The sequence below is a fragment of the Linepithema humile genome, chromosome 2 (genome assembly GCF_040581485.1).
Source record: "Linepithema humile isolate Giens D197 chromosome 2, Lhum_UNIL_v1.0, whole genome shotgun sequence".
In the NCBI taxonomy this organism is placed as follows: Eukaryota; Metazoa; Arthropoda; class Insecta; order Hymenoptera; family Formicidae; genus Linepithema; species Linepithema humile.
In genome coordinates, this window is record NC_090129.1 from 11,153,880 (window position 1) to 11,177,306 (window position 23,427).

Consider the following 23,427-nt stretch of genomic DNA (forward strand, 5'->3'; position numbering starts at 1 on the left):
ATGGAGAGATATTTTTAAATAATTGGACAAAGAATATTATAACGGAAGGGAATGGCATAGATCCTCACACCAAAAGAAGTGTACGTAACCGATTTCAGTAAAAACCGGTTACAAACAGCGGAATTGCGGCAAATACAGATGCGTTGATAATTTGGCATATTTGAATAAATTGTACATACGGTCACAGGAATGCCTTAACACATAAACTTGCACGAGTGGAAATTTTACAAGCCAATTGTGCCTTGACACTCGTTGACAAAAATTCATGTGTCATTCATGTATCATTCATTCCTGTGACTGAAGATAACCACAACCGGAAATGGCCGAAACGTTTGTGAAATTGTAAACAACACGTTTATAAAATAAAAATTCAGTAAGGTTAACTGGCTCTGGCTCTTGTAGCTTTAGTTATTCTTTTAAATTATTAAATATTTATAATTTTAAATAATTTTTCAAAAAAGTAATTTTACATGTATTAATTCATATAATTCATATAATTTATAATACTGTATCCCGACAATAACAGTTACGTCACAGCCATGTCGAATCCACGTAACTTACGTGGACTACGTGAATGTAGATTTATCCACGAATTATTTATATGGATGCAACGTTTTTTTTTTCATCATTATATCGAAACACTTTAATCTCGAAATGTCAATATAGATTTTATGTGGAAATTTCTACTAAAGATAATGATTGATCAATCGAGGTATATCGTTGTGTTGATCGCAATGTGATTTTTAATGGATAATCAATTTATGAATATTTTGATTTCTGTATATACTGCAGATAAGATAAACTTGTATTCAGGGCTGGGCAAAATACATCATAAAGTATTTGAAATACAAAATACTGTCAATCTTAGTCAGGGCTGGGCCAAATACATCATTAAGTATTATATTTGAAATACAAAATATAAAATACTATCAATTTTCTATCAAATACAAAATATAAAATACTATCAATCTTCTATCAAATACAAAATATAAAATACTATCAATCTTTTATCAAATACAAAATATAAAATACTATTAATCTTCTATCAAAATACTAAGATTGACAGTATTTTGTATTTTGTATTTCAAATACTTTTTGCCCAGCCCTGCTTGTATTGAACAAGACAATATTATTCTATACGTCATATGACATCTTATTATAAGATGTCTTATAATAAGATGTCTATTAGACATTTTTTCGACCTGTATTTTTCACTGGGTATAGAATAATATCGTCTTGTTCAATATAAGTTTACCTCACCTGCAGTATATACAGAAATCAAAATATTCATAAATTGATTATCCATTAAAAATCACATTGCGATAAACACAACGATATACCTCGATTGATCAATCATTATCTTTAGTAGAAATTTCCACATGAAATCTACATTGACATTTATTATTTACTCGAATATTCATGTGGATTTCACGATGCTGATCCACATGGCAATAACGTGGATTTCACATCCTATTTTTGTCGGGTCAAACATTGAAAGTCAAGGAAGTGAAAGAGAAATATGTAGTACTTCTAGTACATGAATGAACATCGATGATGATGATTCATATACTACAATACTTAAACAGGTATTTTTGATAAAATTATTTAGAAAACTAGTGAAATAATAATTACAGAATAAAATTGATATGATAATTTTAGATTCTGCTGGAAGAAAAAGAAAACAGAATGACGATGATGTGACAAATGTTATAAATAGAATTGTTTGTCGGCCGACAAACTGCTTCACAACCGGATGACGTGGATTTATTCTTAATATTACTTGGACATATTTAAGAAAATTAACAATAATGAAGAGACTAGAACTAATGCAATTGTTACTAAAAGACATTTATACTGCGTTGTTAGGAAGTGAAGAGCAATAAAAGTACTTACTTTCCAATTTATTTTATTATTTATTTATCAATTAATAGTAATTACAATGAATAAATTGTCATGGTATGGCTCCTTCGTTATTAAAAAATTTACAAAATTCTTCGCGAATTTGTATAGCTTGTTGAAAACTATTATTTGAATCATATTGGGTTACATTTTTTAATGTGCTATTATTTATTTATTATTATTTATTATTATTATTTATTATTATTTATTTCTGTCTCCAAAAACCAGAAAAAATCCATGTGGACCATCTTGATCTATCATTGTTTTAAAAAAATTAAAAAAAAAAAAAAACATTTTTTAAAAATAAAATTTCACATTTCTTCAAACTCATGAGCAATATTTAACTATTCGGTTTTATTTAAAGAGGAGGATAGTACATCTTTTCCCAGACAGCACACATGTCCAAAATACATCCAAAGGATGTCCAGAGGATGTCCTGTCGTCCCAAAAACGTCTTCGGGATATCCTTTGGATATGTTGTGCTGTCTGGGTTTGAAGACAAACCCAGATAGCATTGCATGTCTCTTCAATTACATTACTTATAGTCGTCAACCCAATAAGATACTCTTAAGACCATGGACCTAGGAATATATGGACAGAGCGATAGCCAGCGGGGTTGAAGCCAGAGGGGTAGGGGGAAACTAGCCGATCAAGATGGCGGCTACGGGTAACCCGTGTAACTAAACGAGCGCGGAATTTATAATATATGGCCGGTATTCATAGTCCGTTCTTATATTTAAGATTGTCTTAAGTTTTGTCTTAAAATGCTACGAACCAATCAAAAAGCCATATTAGTATCTTAAGACGATGATGACGACGACTTAAGACGGTCTTAAATATAAGAAATGACTATGAATACCGGCCTATGAATATTATTCATTACGCAAGCGCCAAACCAAGATTAGATTACTAACACCGCCATTTTTCTAGCTGACCAACATAATTTTGCTGCATGATTTCCCTCTGCCACTCAGGCTTCACCCCCCCTCCTCCGCCTCTAAGACTACTTATAATAGCTCTGTCCATATATTCCTAGGTCCATGGATAAGACAGAGCTCATGGAGTCTCCAGATGCTAAAAATCTATAAATTGTAACTATAATATCATTAATAATAAAAAATTTTATGTGATTAAAAAGCCAAATTAATGTTATAAACTTACTTTAATGTTAAAGATAATTGTTCTGTTGCTGATATTGGTTCACGAATTACTATTTCTTTGGTAAGAAATGGTGCCACCAAACATAATAAATTTTCAAATTGATTGATAGTTTCTAAATCAATTTTCCTCCAATGTAATGACTGGAAATATGGCATGATAAAATCCATTTAATGTTAACTTTACGTTCTTGTAGCATTGACCTTACCTAATATAGTCTTTTACGATATTTGTTTTGTTTTGGGTTTTGAAGTTCATAAATACACATTGCAATTAAAGCTACAACCCAGGTAGCACATGTTCTTTTCAGAAACGTTTTATAATGGTCCTTAAAAACGTTTTTCATTGATTAAAATGTCAATCCGAAAAATGTAAAGAGAAACGTTATTTTTCCGACAAAAACATTTAAGAAACGATCAAAAAAACGTTTTTTTTAATCCACGCAAAAAAGATGTATTTTTTCTCACAGAATTAATAAAATAATACATTCATATATATATATATATATATATATATATATATATATATATATATATTGTATATATATGTATATTTGTCCCCACTGATAGTGTCTTATTTTAACTTAGACAACGTAATATCTCGAAAACAATGCATTATAAAAAAAAGTGTTTCAAATAAAAGTTGTAGAGTTTAGAGGAAAAAAAGAGATAAGGATATTAGTTTAACCTTGGGTAGAGGTGCTTTGGAGATTTAAAGGCCATCTTCATTTTTTTAAATAGAACTATCCTAATTCTTTTATATAAATCGATTCCTCACAATATTCATCGTAAAAAGTTATAAGAGTAGGATGGTCAAAAATTAAATAGTTTACGAGATATTTTATACTTTAATTTGACATAATTTTACATAAACTATGAAATATCTCGTTAAATATTTATTTTTCAATTATCTTATCTCAACACTTTTATGCATAAAATAATAAGAGAAATCAATTGGTTTAAAAAAAAACACATAGTTATCTTTAAGAAACAATATGATATAATTTTATTTTAGCTCCTTTTTTTTTCTTCAAGACAACTATGTGTTTTTTTAATAACAAATAAAATTAAAAAAAATTTTTCTGTTATTATTTCTGTAAAAATTAAAAATTTTTTAAAAACGTTTCTTAAATTATGGTTTCTTATTGATGCTTGACGTTAAAAAACATTAGATACATATAGGAAACGTATATATATAAAACAAGCATGTGGTACCTGGAAAGTTTTTTTCTTTCAAACAATTTTATAGCAATACTTATTTAACCAAGCGTGACACGTATATTGACAAATATCACCTAAAATTTAATGAAATTCGACGCTGCCATCTCTTTTCACGAGCGTTTTGATACAGCAGCGTCAATTCCGATTATATAACCCATTTTGAGACGCTCAAACAGAGCGTCGAGCGTCACTATGAAAAGATACCTTAACAGATCGAATTTGCCGCCATCGCAAGAACTTGTTGCTGCCGTGAGATGGCGACATAAAGCTGCATGGCTTTCACGTGATTGTATTTCTCTTTCACGAAGTCAAATATCGTGAAGTATCACGAAAAACATAAACCGGTGTGTATCGTGTCGTGTAGCGTGCTGCGATCTCTTCCGATTACATTTGCAGTTAATTTCCGAAATAAGTAATAAGGAATATGCATCGCATTGCACTTATTTCTTGACGAACATCTAGGTTATCAAAGGTAAGCATAATTTTGTGTTTTTAATCATTCGTCGACTCACGTTACAGTAAATGTCAGTTCGCGTTTTCATCAAAAGGATCCCAGTTTGTTGACCTGTTTCAACATAATATCAGTAACGAACGGTACATCTGCTCGCTCATCACGTGATTGATCTTATATATATTGGATGCGCTGTAGGCCGTGAATTGTTTACTTTCGCCCTCGTGTCGTCATGGTGACATTACACTGTCAATCATGAACACGTGGTACGATTATTTAATTTTGATGCAGTTGAGGCAAATGTGAAATTGTCGTTTATACGGTCGTGTATGCTGTTAATTTTTTAAAATTTCTTTTAACATTGATTAATTATCATTGTAATTGTTCCTTATTACTTTCTACTTCAGTATATTTTCTATGATAGAGGCAGTGATAGACGATTTAATTGATTACGATTAATGTTAATTTAAGTTAGTAGACTTCGTAATTTTATAATTAATTAAACCTTCTAATATTTAAGGCTCACCTTGATTATTAAGGTGGTTCGAGCGTGACAATATTGACTAAAAATAATACTTTTATAAGGGGATAATAGGTTAAGAAATCCTTATTTATACACACGAAACTTTTAGCTATGATTGCTGAAATGCTATATTTGATATGTGTATTAAATTATAAACTATGCATTGTTATAAATGTGATATGTGTTGATTTATTTATGAATTTTTAATCTGTAAGGTGAAGTATTGTGATCATACATTCTATTTGTAAATGTAATTTTTTTATATTTTTAAATATAAAATATGTCGACGAAAGTGAGACATAACAGAAAATGAATAAAAAAGTGCGCATTTACATTAACCTTGTATGTCACAATAATGTAATGTTGTCATATTGTTATATCAATGCTTCATTATTAAGTGGTGTAATAAAAATCTTCAAATTTCAAATTTTAATTTCTCGATAATTAACAAGTAAACTATTGTAATTTTTTTCTAAAAGCTTTATTACGAATTTATTTATTATTAACTACTTTTATCAAAACTGTAAGTTTTTTTATTACACATAGCACATAATTAAATGTAACATCGACTTTTATCATAAGATTCTGTATAAAAGGTTCTTACTTTGAAGTTAACTATCTTAGTAATTAATAAGTCAATATTGTTGAAATTGTGAAACTATATTTATGAAGTCTCTAAGTACAAATAGTATAAATTTGAATGATTTCTTAAGAAAATTAATTAACGCTCGAACCATTTTAGATCAAGATAAACCTCAAATATATAGATTTTTGTTATTAAATAAGAGAAATGCTATTACACACAATATCTACGCACATTAATTATACAATAATTGTATAATATTACATTTAATATTAGATAACGTTTTTCACATCATCTAAAATACTTCGATTAATGAATTAACTTTTCCTGTCATATTTTTATCATATTGTTTTTCTATGTACTTGTTACATATAGAGTTCCGTATGCGACCTACCTCCGATTTTGATCAACTTTTACAGGCATATAGTACTGACTAAATATAGTCGAAATCCAAAGTGCTAATATGCGGAAACGCCTAGTTTCCGAGAAATTTTAATTTAAAGAGTCCGGCTGGATTAACAATTTTTAAGATTTTAATCTGAAAAAATGGTAAGATTTTCCAAATATTTTGCTAAAATGTTTTATTTTATAAATATTTTAGTAGGTTATAAATACCAATGTGTTAAAATATTATTAACAGTGAAAAAAATACGAAAAATAAAAAAAGACTAATTTTTTTACGTTTTTACACATAATCAACGTTTCATATTAATAGTTAAAAACTATAATGGAATATAATCAAATCTAATGTAAACTACATAACATAAACTAAATTGAACTCTTTTTATATACTAAAAATGAATTTGTAGTTTAGCCATAGACCTCTATGCAAGGTAACAGAGTTTAAGAATTAGTTTAAGAGATAACACAATTCACAATTCATTCATTTCCACAATTTTTATGCTCTTCTATAGGTGTTGTGAACTAATATTAGATTTTTTTGTCAATTTACAACTTTCACGCGTGGGCGAGGAAGGAACTGCATCCCCACACCCGAAAATGTTATCCTAACCTATTAACCTTCGGTTAGATGAGGTTAGAAAATTTTTTGGGGTAAGGGTGCAGCCCCAGACGGAGCCCCTTTCCCGTCCACGCGTGAAAGTTACTACACATAAATAAATAAATAAATGTTACTACACATAAATAAATAAATGTTAATATATTAAGAAAATGTTCTGAATGTTGAAATGAACAATTAATTTTTTTTTTTTTTGTATTTATTATATTTTGTATTTTTTGTTTATTATATTTTGATTTTTTGTTGTTTTTTTAATATTGTATTTGAATATTGGTTTTCTGCATTTTAGAACAAAATATATATGTATATATATAAAATATTAATATTAATATTAATTATATATATTATAAAATATTTTGTTTTTTTTATATTTTATCAGATTAGGTTATATTTTATTAGTTTTTATCTTTTATTATTGTTTAGATGCTGCTTATGTGTAAAAACGTAAGAAAATGAGTTTTTATTTTTCGTATTTTTTTTTGCTTTTAATAATATTTTAACTCATTGGTACTTATAATCTAATTAAATATTTATAAAATAAAACATTTTAGCAAAATATTTTGGAAATCTAACCATTTTTTCATATTAAAATCTTAAAAATCCAGCCGGATACTTTACATTTAAATTTCTCGGAAACTAGGCGTTTCCGCATATTAGCATTTTGAATTTTGACTACATTTAGTACGTACTACATGCCTGTAAAAGTTGATCAAAATCAACTTAGGGGTTAGGTCGCATATGGAACTCTTACCCATAATAATTTATATAGACCATCTCTCGTCAATTTTGCGATAAGAAAATTGCATTCTGTAATACTAGGAAATTGCACTATACTTGGACATTTTTATTAATTATAAGCAAAAATTTACTCCAGTTTTTGATCAGAAAGTTTGTAGATAAATAATATTAATAACTAAAACATTCCCACATTGTTTAAAATAGACTTTAAATATTGTTGCGCAAAGTTTTGGCGCTGGAGGCACGCTTGCTCTGTGCTATTCCCCTGTTTTCAGACTTTCTTGATTGTTGTTTCTTCTTCTTTTTCTGCTTTTTCTTTACAACTTTTGGTTTGCCCGAATCCGATGAGGTGTCATCAGATGTCGTGCTTTCGCAAAAGCCATCGCGGTGACACGATCGTCTTTGATGCGGTGCTTTTGTCGATTTCATGACGCCCGCTTTCGCCACGCTGACGCAGGTGGTGGCGACTGTGCCGATGCCGCGGAACTTCCTCCGCGACTCGAGCTTACGTGATCGCTGCGGCGGTTTCAGCGTCGCTGACGAAGCGGCTAGCAGCTTCAATGAGTCCGCTTCGATCGTTAGGAAAGCGGTTCTGCTGCCTTTCGCGTCCTTAACCCTGGAGTTGAAATTCACAGCCCGTTGCCAGTCAATCCTTGAGCTTTTCTTCTTTGATGATCTCGGCACATCCGTTCGCACGGCTTCCTTCAATTGAGAAGCGTTCTCCGCAACGCCCTGCCGCTTTCGTCGCGACTTCCGCGTCTTTCTTGCGTCCTCTTTGTCTTCGTCGTAAGCGAGCGGCTGCACCTTCTTGGATTGTGGTCTGCAAGGATAATAGTAGGATTAATAAAATATTTTAATTATAATAAATTATATACATATGTACATTCCAATTGTATTTGATTGCCAATGCAATTATTTTATGGTATGTACAACAAGTGGAGAATAAACTTACTTTAATGTGGCCTCACGGTCCGTGGGATAGTGCATTAGAGCGTGTCTGGAGACACCCCAGCTCAACGGCGTCTTAACGAACTCGTCTACAAGGCGTCCCGCGTCGCTACCCTCGGCAGCGCACGGCGGCACGCCCATCCAAATTTGCCGTCTCAATGACGTCAGTTTAATTCTCGCCTCTTGACTCGTTGGCGAGACCGGTGACGGATTCCGCAGCGTTCTGGCAAAACAGTCGATTAAATAATTTTCCGTATAAATACACACGCTCGAATACTTTATTTTTATCGATGCTTATTTAGTTTTTTAAGGGGGACAAGAATTAAATTGTACCGAAGACATCGCGGTCGCTGGCAAGTCTTTCGATGATCTTTGCGCGGCAGCAACTCCCCGAACGACACGCTGCGAGGTCTCACGATTTCCGGTAAAATTAACGTTTTGTTTTGCCGTTCCTCTTTCTCTGTCGTCTCCCGCTCGGAGAGTTCGATGATTTCTTCGCGATGCTCTCGTGTGCTTTTCCATTCAACTGTGAAACCAGTATGCATACATATACACATACTGATTTATAATTTATTTCAATATTGTTAAACATCTATGTAAATGTACCTTCGTATTCTCTTTCCTCGCTTCGAATGAAACCTTCATCAGCCGAATCGGTCAGATCACATAGATCGCTACCTGGATCCGTAGTCGGCAGGTCCATCACTGTTCGTTGTGTCTGTTAATATCATAATTATCATATTTCTGCAGGATTTTGGTTATGAAAAGATGTTTAAATGATTAACACAAAATCATATTTAATAGGGAAAGATATAATTTGATGGAATTGTTCGTTACAATAAGTTAGTTGCAAGTCAAGGCTATTACGAACGTATACCTAAAAAATCGTTAACGTGTACACAGAAGTATTCGCCGCACCGAATTGATTATTAAATATTATAGAAAAAAAAAACAGATAATAGAAGAAATCATCTCGAATAGTCTCTGACTGCCTTAGCCTCACCGCACTCGGGCTCACCGACTCCTATAAACTTAAACCTCTAAACTTTTTTGGTTCTCTCTCTCTCTCTTTGTCTCGTTATTTGGATGACTCGCTGCGGACTCCGTTCACAGCTCGTGAAAATTTTGTACGGAGTCCCAGTCGTTAAATCCTCTCGCGAAATGTTATTTACACTAATATGTTATGTCGGGTTATCCGAAAAGAAAGAAATTAAATCAGGATTTTAAAAAATAATATAAAAATAGTTCCTTATCTGTAATATAATTGATAAAGTTAATAACGATTGAGTTGTAGAAATGAAAAATTTCTATCCATAGTCCAGCAATTTTTAAATTCTGATTTTTTTAAACTGCTATACATCTTTCGATAGTGATTTCGTACAATCTTCATATTTGTCAAATTGACTTTAGAATAGTGATAAATACCAAGTTTCTCCTGCGCTCTAGATAAATCCTTCCCGCAATGTCTCTTCTCGCTCTCCTTCTGTAAAGACCGACACTTTTCGGTGGAACGAAGGTTGGTGATGGTGGAGGCACACAAAGATAACGATGGCGACTCGTCAGAGATTCGCTATCCTCACTGGACCACGCAGCATCCGTGTACTCAGTCCTTTCCTCCTCCGACGAGAAGCTCTCCTCTGAAGCATCTCCTTCGTCGCTAGTTGCATTTATTAAATCATATAAGTTATTTGAAAAAAAGCGTAGGATAAATAATATATTATATTATTAGAAAAAACTTACCTTGAATAGTCGGTCAAATCGATATTGATAGGCTCCTCAGCGCTAGATCCTTCCTTCGCCAATCTAGCTATGATTTTATTCCGTAGTTTTTCCTACCAAGCCATCGAGTTTTCGTTTTGAGATACGTTTAAGTCCATCTGGAAATATAATTTCTATTTAGGATCTTTCGATCCTAGTAATTCTCGAGTATGCTTCTAAATAATCTCGAAAGACAGGTGATATTCTACTATTCAATGTAAGACAGTGATTCCACTTACTATTGTTTAAGTCCGTTTGAGAAAGTGCGCGTGGAAAAATTATTTATTTGAATAGATTCATGAAAAAACTACTCGACTTATCACTTTGACTGCTACATTTCATAAGTATATTAATGTTCTGTATTTTCTTGGGAGCTACAGTTTAAATCTGAGCAACGATTTTATTTAATATTTATCTATTTTTATTGTTTGTACGTGGATTTTTGTGAATTTAACGAAAAGTTTTTAATGATATTTGAATGATTAGTTATGATTTCCAAAGAAATACAGGAAACGCAGTCAAGATATTAATTGAATAGGCAACCTTCGTGGGATCTTGATCCGAAAAATCGAGAAGAGTCTCGCAGAAAGCCTTGCCGATTTGCTCGTAGTCTTGAACGGAGAAATGAGTTCCGCATCTTGTGCCAACCTTAGAGCCGCCCATAGAAGCTTCCATGGTATAACTGTTTGGAACACCCATCGACCATACGACCACTCTGCCCGTACCTTCCTTTCCTTTTTCAACGTGGAACTTGCAATTCTCGAAACAGAACTGAAATCAGAAAAGAGAAACTTTCTGTCTTTCGAAAATTGATTTTTACCAAAACGCCTGTTTTTTAAATTAAGCTGACAATTTTTAGATTATTCCGCGCATCTGTGTGTCACCTTATCGGCTGCGTTTTTATGAAGCATCAACGGGAACACTTGTTCCGAGAGTTTTCCGTTGCATCCAGCTCGTTTGTTCTCGCAGCCATAGGCGAATATGTTGTGCTTCCTCGAGTGAGCATGAAGGTCGCAGTATATCGCCACCCCGCATTCCTCGAGAAGCCTCCGGATCATTAGTTTCGTGTGCCATACAGACGGATAGCTCTCTCGCATCACGGTCCTATATTGCCGATTCAAATCTTTTCCAGACAGGGAACACCGATTGTTGCCCACTATCACGCCGTCCGGGTTCAGCATCGGCACCAATTTGAAGACAAATCTTTCCCTGAGTTCCTATAACAATTACGTGGCGTATATCGTTAAATTTCAGCGCTTTCCAACGCAAGTTACTTCGACTTCTCTACTGTCAATGAGTCTTATTGTAATGATGATTCCCTTTTAATTTCTCGCTGCCAAGTCACATTCTAGGTGAATATTTATCTATCTCTGTTGAGAAAACGCGACTTACTTTAGCCCGATTCGTGTCGCCGGTGAGAAAGTCGATGATGCCCTTCATCGTCCAACTCGACGGCGTCTCGCCGGGATGCACCCGGGCTGTGATAACGACACCCCTTTTCTTGCGCGCCTCGTCGTCGTGCGTCGGCGCGGTGATTGTCAAGTAATACACGCCGTTTCCGGCCAGGCTGCGGCACAGAAGACGCAGCTTGGTGAATCTTGTTTTCGCAGGGTCAGCCACGATCTTCCCGAGATATTCCTGCCATGTTTACGCGCGTAATTAGAGACTGAGTGGGAGACCGAGATTTAATCTACGATGGAACGCGATAAGCACAATTGCACGCTGAGAATCGTTTACGCTCCGATGGCAATCGCGATAAAACCTCCGGCAGCAGAACGTGAAATAAATACTGCTTTATTCCGTGAGTGATATGCATTTGTAATGACCATGGGAACATTCCGCGCAACAATTACGCATTCTAATTCAACCACATTTTTTTGCTTTCTTGTAAGAAGACGGAAATTGACGGCAGTGCAGCTCTCCGATGAAATACAAATATTACTTACGCTTTATTAATGATTATTATGTTATTTACGACTGAAGATGCAACTTTTTGGGATACCGTGATCATCATACCTGGAGGTCGGTGTATGTGTAAGGATAGCAATGCGCCAAGTAAACGATGTCATGATCGTGAGGGAATGAGATGTTAAATGTAAGAGTGTGCTTCTCTTTTTCCTCGTCGCTTCTGCAATTATTTCGTGCAATTTATCACGTCGCAGGTTTTAAGAATTGAGGAACATCCAATACCTACGATGAATCATTGTTTCGGTAATACGTGATGTTGTCGCCGCATCTTCTCCATCCTACAGACCGAATGCGAGCGTCTTCGGTGGAGTAGAGGAGAGGTTTGAGTCCCTCATTGTAGAGACTTTCATCTTTACACATATTCACGATTGAGAATCTGTAATCATACTTTCTTGAAGGCCAGGAGTCATCAGATTACGTATTATATTATAAATTTTGTTTTTTATACATAAACAAATTAGATTTTTCCATTAAATAATGGTAACAAAAATTGTGACTGTATATTTTATGTGTCAATCTTTCTTATATTCACAAAAATGTCTCTTTGAGAATACAAATATAAACGTTTCGATCGATTATTCGACCATCCTCAGTGTACATTAAATTAAAAGAATCACTAATTATAATATTTGAAATACATTAGATTAAAAGTTTTAAACGCAAAAGTTTGTCAATTTTTTAAAAACGTTATTTTTGATTCATATCAAGAACCTTTAAACATGCAAATTGAGTGAGACTTACGATTACTGCTGAAGCGATGTTGCATTATAATAAGAGATTCAAAATTATCTGTACTTGTTGACGGTGAGATCACAAGTCAATCTCTTTCTTGCGATAAGAAAGATTAACACATAATATCTAGTCGTAGTTTTTGTGCTGTTTCACATGTTATTTAATTTAAAATTGTGAGAATTTTATACAATTTATTAGATTTTTCCAATTTTTTTTTAAACGCAGTTGATCAATTTTTGCGCCGGATTTTTACCTGTATGTAATTCTGCTTCTCGTATTGGATACTCTAAAATAATACCATTGCGTATGTCTTTGAGTGTACAGATCTCTTCTCAAATAGAGCTGATAATATGTGTCGGTTATCTTCACTACTTTGCCGAGGTTTCCAGACTCAAATCGTGACTCGAATCGCAAATCCGTGCTGTTTTCCTTCAGCCGAGACGCTTCAGCGACAAAGAAAATATCGTTTTCGTTAGTGCCTTCCTTAGTACTTGAAATGGTCGATTCGTCGGCGAATTCTGAGGGGAATGGTAGTATTGTGCTACCACCCACGCAAGATCGGCTAAACTGTAAAAATAACAAACCTTTGTCTTTTAAATCCTTTTTAACAACAATAAACAATTTTTTTTTTAAACAAATCGAAAGCTAACATAGAGCCGAGCCAGGAGTTTGTGCTCATAGATTTATTGTTTACAGTAATGTAAGCCAGTAACAAATTCGAATACGAAGTTGAACATTAAGTTTAAATAATTTCAAATTATTTAAATCTGAAATTATTTAAACTTAATGTCCAACTGTAAACAATAAATCTATGAGCACAAACTCTTGGCTCGGCTCTCTGTTAGCTTTCTATTTATGTTTTTAATTTTATTTAACGAAGAGCCTTAAAAGACAAATTTTTTTTTAATTGGTGCATTTCGTGACACACTCAAACAGTATAAAGAAAGATTTAGATAGTCGAAGAATATCACTTAACTAAACCAACTCACATAATTGGTAACATTAGTTGGACAATAGCGAAATATTACTGTTCCAAGCTCGTCGTTGATCGGTTTTGGTCTTGGCTCCTTTCCGGTTGGAACGTAGAAGATTTCCGGTGTAGCAGGATTGTATTCTATGTGGCGAATTCTTTCTGGGATTACCTGAAAAAAACCATCGCCTTAATTAATTAATTACATCAATAAAAGTAAACAAGGCTCCGATAATTTAATATAATCAATTATAAAACAAATAAAGGGCTTAAAAGAACTAGATATTAGTATCAAAATTGTATTTGCAATAATTATTAACAAATCTTTCGGCTTGTCATCAGGTTAACTTTGACGTTATAAGGATCGATCATTTGTTAATTATTGCAAACACAATTTTGACACCAATATCTAGCTGTTGGCTCTTAAGCTTTTTACTTTTTTGTAATTGATTACATAAATTACATAATGTTATATTTACTTGACATTCGGTTGGCCATCTGGCTGCTTCCTGAATACTTCCATCGACCATGCAGCGTGCATCGAGAACCGCCCTAAGAGTCTCCTTTGAGTATCGATGTCTAGACAAACCTAAAGGTATCGCGAACAACGCCGACTCCACATCCCGTCTTAGAGCTGAGTTGTAACGATCTAGCTGAGACACTTGCAATTCTTGCGATGCTAGATCAGAAAGCATGCCACCTGTATCGTTAAAAAAAATTCGTTCCTTGTTTGTCGTTGTCGGAAAAATCGAATGTTACACTAATTCTTTTAGAATTAATTCTTTGATTATTTTCTATTATTTTGAAGAAAAATTTAGAATTAATTCTTTGAATATCCCATTATATTTTATAAGAAAAGTTTTCAAAACTTGTTCTCGATTTAAAAGTGAGCTTTAGAAACAATTTTATTGAAACAATGAAGAGCTTGTAATCGACAAGAATTCTGAATAATTACACAAATTTGCGAACTAAATTATCTTATAACGATAACGTGTTTTATAATGATGGGTTTGGCGAGCAGATATTACATTCTAGAAAGTAAAATGTGATCATATAAGTCGCACACGAGAGATCGATGTCCGAAGGTGCAATGCCCGTAGTTTCGCGACCTCGCTAACTCTTTCATTGTCACGTTGTTATATACGTATTATTCATCATTTGCATTGAAATGAAAATGAATTTTTCGAGTTGGTAGCAGTTTTAATTCTGCTACTAATTTCATATCACTCGGTAATTATTTTTATCTCTTCTTACCTGGTATAGGTTGAATCGGAAATAGCATGGCCTGAAGCTCTCGCACTCTGCTGCTCGACATCGCTTCCATCATCTTTCGTTATCTCTCGTCAGTTTCGTCATCTTCGTCTTGTTCATCACGATCGTCAGTGGCGACTATCGGCGATATTCTTCCGCTCTTAACATTCACATCCCAATTCGTATAATCCTTTCTCGATGATACTTTCTGCCCGAGGAAATACTTGTCAATCGGATTCTTCATCTTCGTCAATTCACGCTCCCGTGATTTTCATACTGATATTTCGCACTCCTTTTCACGGCAGATGTGTGTCTTAGATTCTCGATGTCCTTTCACGATTATGACTAATGAGATTTAAGCAGTCATTTCACTGAGGAAATTATTTTATTATTGAAGAGTAACTATTAATGTGAGAACTTTTAACGCCCTAAGAAGAATTTTATTAAATTAAACTTAAATATATATCTACATGTTTATATATATAGCAATTTTATTACCACAAATTACAGTTTTAATTGGAAAATATTATATGCAATTATATGCAGTTTTAATGTATAAGAAAAAATTACCATATTATTTGTTTTGCATTTGTAATGTTTTATTATATGCGTCTTTAATATATGCGTATTTAATTAATATATGCGTCACAGCAGAGCGGAAATTATGTAAATGACATAAGCCGAAGGTGTCAAAGACAAGTAGACAAATTCACAGAAGTAGATACCGACAAGAAGAGAGTGTAAGTTATACTGGAAGCTTCACGGAGCTTGATTAGATTCGACCTGGCGGAGAGGGATTTGGCCCGTTGAAGAGATTTAGTGAAACGTTCCCCAGATGATTGCCTGACAACCGTCGCGAATCGTGGGCGGGGCTACGCTGCAAACGATTGTTCGTTAACCGCTCTCATTGCAGAAGGCCGTCGGCGTGGCTCATCGACATAATATCTTGTCGAGTTCGGTAACTCCATGTTCTATCGACGTTTTCCAAGTATTATAAGCGGCGCGAAGTAATATAAGCTCTCGTTAATCGCAATCAACACGGAAAATTTCGACGGAAACTTGCGTCCAACGCAAGACATAATTAAAGAATAATTAAGAGCGAGTTAATCCAAAGAGAGTTTATTGGTGGATCTATATAGTAAGCGATATTTGAAGCAAGGTTGCGTTAATTTTAATTCCTCGTAAATGTGTCGTTTATATCATATTTTAATGTCCAGCTTGTATAAAAGTCAGTACTTTTGTCAATAACAACTTTGTTAATAATAGGAGAATGGATTTGCAAATTTCAAATATATTTATATGCGTATCTTTTTTTTGTCTAGATGTTTTAAATTTTTTGCCTTTTATTTTCTTCATTAACATATTTATCTTTCTAATTTTTGAAACTTGTCGATATTACAAAATCATGGTAAATGTGTTGAAGTAATTTCTCAAAAATAGCAACAGAATTATTTCAGTGGTAGAAAATAGTTTATAAGAGTTGCTACGGACGGAGGGAGGAGTAGAAAATAATCTACCTGGCAGTACCGGGTTTTCCGGGTTATTGATCAATCAACGCATACCAGACCAAGGGAGAATAGAATGTTTCAGTTTATCATCCTGGAGCGATCGATAAGATTCCAATTGATAGAATTAGCTGGCAAACTATCGCCAGAAATTCTATCACAGCGCACACGCAATCGCCGACTTTTAACAGTTTAACAATCGCGATAATACGGATACTAATCGTATAAGAAACGGTAGTGTTGGCATTCATGCGGTTTGCAAATTAAATTGCCAATTCTTCTCATGTTACAACTTCATATCGCTTATTTGGTGAAGACATTCTATGTATATCGTTGAAATTTATTCATTTTTGAATTATATTAATATTGTGTGATAATTTTTAATTTCTCTGCTCTTATTATTGCTATAAGAATTCTGAAAGCAATAATTGATCAAACGATTTTTCACAACTATTTATTCCAGACAAGAACGTTTGCAGAAAGTTTAAGAAGAATCGTTTAAGAAGAATCGTGAATTTACATCAACATGGGACGTACGGTGACTGTCGCCGTTTGCACATTAAACCAGTGGGCAATGGACTTCGACGGGAATACGAGGAGAATTTTGCAGAGTATACAAGAAGCGAAAAATGCTGGCGCTACTTACAGGAGTGGACCGGAGCTCGAGATCTGGTAATTAAATTTCATCTAAGAAAATTAATTTTGTTGCTCATAAACATCTTGGGAAAATTATAAATAGCATTTTTTTATAGATTAATAATTTTTCTATGATTTTTTAACATATATATATATATATATATATATGCTATATTAAATTTGTTGTAATCATTAAATATTTGTTCAACAGTGGTTATAGCTGCGAAGATCACTTTTATGAGTCAGACACGTTACTGCATAGCTGGGAAGTTTTGGCGAGCCTTCTAAAATCCAGCATTTGCGAAGATATATTGATAGACGTAGGCATGTCGGTGATGCATAAAAATGTGACGTATAATTGCAGAGTGGCTTTCTTGAATCGGCGGATTTTACTAATCCGGCCGAAAATGCGGCTATGCGAAGACGGCAATTATCGGGAAAGCAGATGGTTCTCTCCTTGGACGAAGGTAATGATGAGACATTATGCTGTAATCGGTCAAAGTGTTTTGCATACAATAATCTATTTTTATACATTAGGAGCGTACAGTTGAGGATTACTTCCTACCGCGCATGATATCACAAATTACCGGCCAGACTATAGTGCCATTCGGTGACGCAGTTATTGCAACCAGAGACACGTGCATCGGTTTCGAAATATGCGAAGAACTTTGGCATCCAGCCAGTAATCATATTCCGATGTCATTGGACGGCGTGGAAATCATTGCGAATGGTAATATTACTGCCGCGAAGCGCACTTGATAAATTGGTTATATATCGATTTATAAACTGCGGCGACTTATTATATTTTAGATTAGATTTTCTCTTTTTTTTCTTTTTTCTTAATTACCAAAAATATACATCTCCAAGTGTACCAAAATTAACACTAAATAATTCTATTCTTTAATTTGTATTAAAGATTAATTTTTATTAAAGAATTAATTTTATTCTTTGTGAGAGGATTATGTTTATTTTAATATTTATCTTAAATTGCTATTTAATATTCATCGGGAAGGAAGCGGATCGTATTTCGAGTTACGTAAAGCCTACGTAACTGTGGATCTTGTTAAATCGGCCACTTTCAAAGCCGGTGGCTGCTACATGTTCAGTAATTTACGCGGATGTGACGGTGGAAGACTCTATTTCAACGGTGGCTCCAGCATTACGCTCAATGGCAACATATTAAATCGCGGAAGGCAATTCGCTCTCGAAGACGTGGAAGTAACAGTCGCCACGTTCGATCTCGAGGATATAAGGTTTTAATTTACTTCCGAATAATATCTAGAAGCAACAGAAGGGAAAATAGTATAATGCATTTTGTAATATTTTTTTGTAGGAACTATCGAAATAGTATCAGATCGCGCTCACATGCGGCGGCTGCATCGCAAAGTTATCCGCGCGTCAAAGTTGACTTTGCGCTTACGCCGGAGAATCTTATCTCGAATCCGCCGGATCGACCGCTCGACGGAGTTCAGGATGTGTACGGTGACGACGGGCAATCAAAACTTGTATACCACACCCCGGAAGAAGAGATTGCGATGGCACCTGCCTGTTGGTTATGGGATTATCTAAGGTACAAATGAGATCTTTAGGACATTTAATAGTTCATCGTTTTTTAATAATGATAAAAAAAATGCTGTATTTATCCAAGTATCTATTTATTACTGAAATAATTTCATATTTACATTTTAGACGATCTTGTCAAGGTGGATTTTTCTTACCATTGAGCGGTGGTGTCGATTCGTCGTCTTCAGCGTGCATAGTGTATTCCATGTGCAAAATGATCGTCGAGTCGGTCAGTAAGGGAGGTAAGAAATAACACTTTTTTTCTCCGCTACGCAAATCTTCCAAATCTCAAGTTTGCATTTATGTTATATTTTCATTACATTTCTCATTCAGACGCGCAGGTTTTGGCGGACATCAGGAAGATTGTTGGCGACTGTGAATACATACCAGTAGACTCAAAACAATTGTGCAACACTATCCTGGTTACGTGCTACATGGGGACAGAAAATTCATCGACGGAGACCAAGGCAAGGGCAGCCGAGCTGGCCAGTCAAATAGGCTCCTATCATCATGGCATAGTCATAGACACTGCGATATCCGCGATTTTAGGGATTTTCCAACATGTTACTAAGTTAACACCGAAATTCAGAGTACAAGGAGGATCTCCTAGAGAGAACTTAGCCTTGCAAAATGTACAGGTAATTGCTTGGCATTTTAGACTGATATAAAACTCACTAATACCGAAATGACATGCCTCTGTACTTAGTATGTTTTACCTTCAGGCTCGATTACGAATGGTTATCGCTTATTTATTCGCTCAATTAATGTTGTGGGTCAGAGGCCGCCCAGGTGGCCTTTTAGTACTAGGAAGCGGTAACGTGGATGAAGCCTTACGAGGCTATCTCACCAAATACGACTGCAGCAGTGCTGATATTAATCCCATCGGTGGCATTGCGAAGAACGACTTGAAGAAGTTTCTTCTGTACTTTAGGTGTGTAATGTGACTGACGAATGATGTATATTTCTTATAATACCAAGAAGATATTTGTAAAAGCTAGGATATAATGAAAATTATGGCTCATTTTTCGATTGCAGACGCAAACACGGAATATCCGCTTTAGACGGAATCCTGGAAGCACCACCTACGGCGGAATTGGAACCGCTGCAAGCGGGACAGCTCGCGCAATTGGATGAAGTGGATATGGGTATGACGTATAAGGAGCTGTCGGTTTTTGGACGACTTAGAAAGCAGAATTGTGCCGGTCCTTTCTCCATGTTTTGCAGACTTGTGCACATGTGGGATCATTGTACTCCGAAAGAAGTGAGTATTTGAACGCTTCTAGCAAGACAGTGTGTAATCTCTTTTCATGTAAATTAAAAAAAAACTTCCATTTTAGGTTGCTGATAAGGTGAAACACTTCTATAGATGTTACGCGATAAATCGTCACAAAATGACGATATTGACTCCATCTTGCCATGCGGAAACATATAGCCCCGACGACAATCGATTCGACCACCGTCCATTTCTATATAATCACTCCTGGAAGTGGCAGTTTGCGGCAATCGATGAACAGGTGAGAAATATGCGAGAGAAAGTCGACGCTCATTTCACCTCGAATTTTAAAACATCGGAATATGAGAAGAAACGTCGGGCGACTGAAGTAACATCGCGATTAGAACGCACACGTGAAAAAGTATTGCTTCGTGAAAAGAGCTTTTACATGCACCATAGAACTTGGCGTATTGTGCGTAGGATGACTCGCAAAATATGAATTTTCTTACTGATAGCTTTCTCGTTGATTAAACAAAGCTGAATAAAACGTTAAGAGGTGTTTGTGACATGAAAAAGGATAGCAAGCGAATAGTCAATAATGCGGATAGTGCAGCAGGTAATAACACCTGCTAATTTCTGAACATGGGTTTTTTTTTCTACAATTTTGTATCAATGGTAGCTAAACTGTTTTCAGGTGAAACGATTCAGCAGCGAAGACAAATCATCCGGACCACGTAAGGTTGCGCCGAAAGTGCTTGCCAAGCCCAGACACATGCCTACATTCAGCTCCGTAATTAGTAGTGAGTAAACAAAACAAAGTGCACGCGTTAAACGAAGCACGTCAAGCACAACGCATTTCGGCTGACGAAATCGTCCTAATCGCCAAAATTCGCCGGTGAAAGCACCCATCTTCGGAGCTGCACACAGGCAGGTTGAAATGACCCGCCTTGAAATTTCGAACCAGCTCTTGCGCGACTATAACCACTGCGCTTCATGCTGCTTCTATCAAGGCAATCATCACCGGCATCATTCTCTGTTGCAGATAAGACGCATCCTGGAGTAGTAGTTTAACCGTAGCCGTAGCACTCTTATCATTTTGATATTGCAGCGCTGCATCAGATGACAAGCTGGGCGCGAATTATTCTGTGCGATTGTGGATTTTATTATCGAGCAATTGCTCTAATATTAGCATTTAGGAATTTTTTGTGAGCAACGAAATCAAATAGCAGATATTTTATAAAAGTTGGAAAATATTCTATAAAATTATATAAAACTTAAAAATTTAGAAAATAAAGAATAAATGATAAGAAAACTAATGTGTGATTTTTGATCCTCATATATTTCATAGATATAGTTGTAATAAAGATATTTGAAAATTGTGGACTAAATATTTTTATTAACGAAACAAATAAACAAAGTAACGTTTTATTACAGACATTTGTTAAGGTAATGTCTATTTATCAGTAGCGCACTATGTTCGCAATTGATAAAAAAACTATCTGATCCACTAACGTAAGACATATTAACAGGTCTATATAGTTGGCCCCCCTTTTAACGCAAATCGTAAAAACATTTATATATTTGGATTGTACATTGTTTGTACATGAATGTACTATGATTTTTATCGTTTGTACATTTTTCGTTAATTTAAAAAAAAATTACAAAGTTTTCGTAACTGTGCCAATGATAGTTAGCCCCCCCTATGTCGCAATTACGTCACGTAAACTATAACTTATGAATTTATCGTGCTTAATCGTTTGTACGTCGTTTGTACATTATAAATAATCGGTTAAATTTATAATTCCAACATTTGTTTTTGTTTAAAACGCAAGATAAATAATTTTTATTTGAATATGGCGGGTATGGAGTACGGAGCGGGTGCGCATGCCTGTGCGTGCATATGCGTGTGTGTGCGTGCATGTGTGTGCGTGCATGTGTGTGCTACATGTATCGTGTAGGTGTGTATGCGAGTGAGTGGTGGGTTTCTTTCCAACTGTAACAGAAATTATTTTTCAATTTTAATATGTATTTTAAATACCAAGTTAAGCACACAAAATAAGGCTAATTTTAAGTATTTAAAAGAAGCATATATTGAAACAGATTATTGCAAGTCGCAAAATTAATGTTGTTTTTTTTTATCAAGATTTTTTTACAAATGATAGACACAAGAAATTAAAAATATCTTTATATTTTATGCTTTAGAAATAAAAAATGTGGCATATATCATATACATTTCTTGTAAAAACAGTATACAAAATGGTGTTAATTTTTTATATAGATATTTTGATATGAATATAGATAATATGGAGTACATAATATACATAGGCTGCGTTCTCATTTCGTCTCACTCAGTGCAATATTCAGTGGCCGCCATTTTGCTGGATACTGCACTGGAGAAGCGTTCCCAAATTACTGGACTGGCTAGTGACAATCGTACCTCGTTCAGAATGTCGTCGGCCGGGAAATGTAAATAATAAATAATAATAATAATAATAATAATAATAATAAAAAAAATCAATGTGTACTGAAAAAATAAAATTATGTACAATAATTATATACAATAAACATTATATACAATAATTTATTGTTTTTAAATGTGAAGTTATACAAGCAAATAATCGGTATAATCGTCGTTATAATATTTAAAAATAACGCTAACACTTATTAATACATTGCTAATTGAAATATTTACTTACTAATATAATAATCTTTACTAACAATAATTGCTTCAACACTATTTACATATTAACTAACAATTTTATTTAGGTTATGAGCTAATACGTGTGCGAGACTGTCACTAACCATTAGCCAGTCCAGTAAATTGGGACCGCTTCTCCAGTGCAGTATCCAGCAAAATGGCGGCCACTGGATACTGCACTGAGTGAGACGAAATGGGAACGCAGCCATAATATATATATAAAACACATGACGTGATAAAAGTATTTTACAATAAAGAATAAGACAAGCCAGAGGCGGTCTATCGTGTGCTGGCGATGTAGAATTAGAAAAGCCGGAGGCGTAATTGCGTGAGGTTTAGACACATCCCCTTTTATGTAAATCGAGATGTCCATTCAAGCATATAAAAGGAAGCAAATCCTTGCAGGAGCAAGTCTTGCGCGCATTCGCGATCTGACAATATCTAGTTAAGACAACTGTCGCATAACTGTTTGCGAGACGTCTCGTCGTCATCATGGAAACTTGGATATTATTATCTATCTTAGCTGGCACCATCGCTATATACCGCTGTTTCTTTAAGGGTTTAAACTTTTTCAAGAAACATGGAATTCTTCACA

At 34.5% G+C, this 23,427-nt stretch overlaps 2 protein-coding genes across 4 annotated transcripts; one reads left to right on the top strand and one right to left on the bottom strand.

Annotated features, from left to right (window-relative positions):
- Positions 1–4,538: 4,538 nt before the first annotated feature.
- On the top strand, positions 4,539–21,446 carry Nadsyn (NAD synthetase). 3 transcript variants are annotated; one of them, XR_010888834.1, is made up of 13 exons: positions 4,539–4,749; positions 17,186–17,394; positions 17,570–17,825; positions 17,896–18,088; positions 18,371–18,611; positions 18,692–18,928; positions 19,048–19,163; positions 19,255–19,559; positions 19,644–19,852; positions 19,957–20,182; positions 20,259–20,435; positions 20,829–21,061; positions 21,177–21,446. XR_010888834.1 is itself a non-coding variant. In XM_012379540.2 (13 exons), the coding sequence occupies exons 2-13, from the start codon at positions 17,249–17,251 to the stop codon at positions 21,203–21,205; spliced, it is 2,241 nt and encodes a 746-aa protein (XP_012234963.1). In that variant the 5' UTR covers positions 4,539–4,749; positions 17,186–17,248; the 3' UTR covers positions 21,206–21,446. The 3 variants fall into 3 exon arrangements, 2 of the variants coding, with proteins under 2 accessions (XP_012234963.1, XP_012234964.1); XM_012379540.2 differs by having other exon boundaries at positions 20,829–20,934; XM_012379541.2 differs by lacking the exon at positions 4,539–4,749 and adding an exon at positions 11,959–12,097 and having other exon boundaries at positions 20,829–20,934.
- On the bottom strand, positions 5,415–16,176 carry LOC105679481 (cytosolic carboxypeptidase 2). The gene is made up of 15 exons (XM_012379538.2): positions 15,221–16,176; positions 14,446–14,666; positions 13,986–14,138; positions 13,250–13,563; positions 12,491–12,640; positions 12,313–12,424; positions 11,689–11,934; positions 11,181–11,513; positions 10,840–11,067; positions 10,279–10,370; positions 9,964–10,195; positions 9,145–9,256; positions 8,872–9,064; positions 8,543–8,761; positions 5,415–8,410 (listed from the first exon to the last, which is right to left on the bottom strand). The coding sequence occupies exons 1-15, from the start codon at positions 15,291–15,293 to the stop codon at positions 7,798–7,800; spliced, it is 3,291 nt and encodes a 1,096-aa protein (XP_012234961.2). The 5' UTR covers positions 15,294–16,176; the 3' UTR covers positions 5,415–7,797.
- Positions 21,447–23,427: the final 1,981 nt, after the last annotated feature.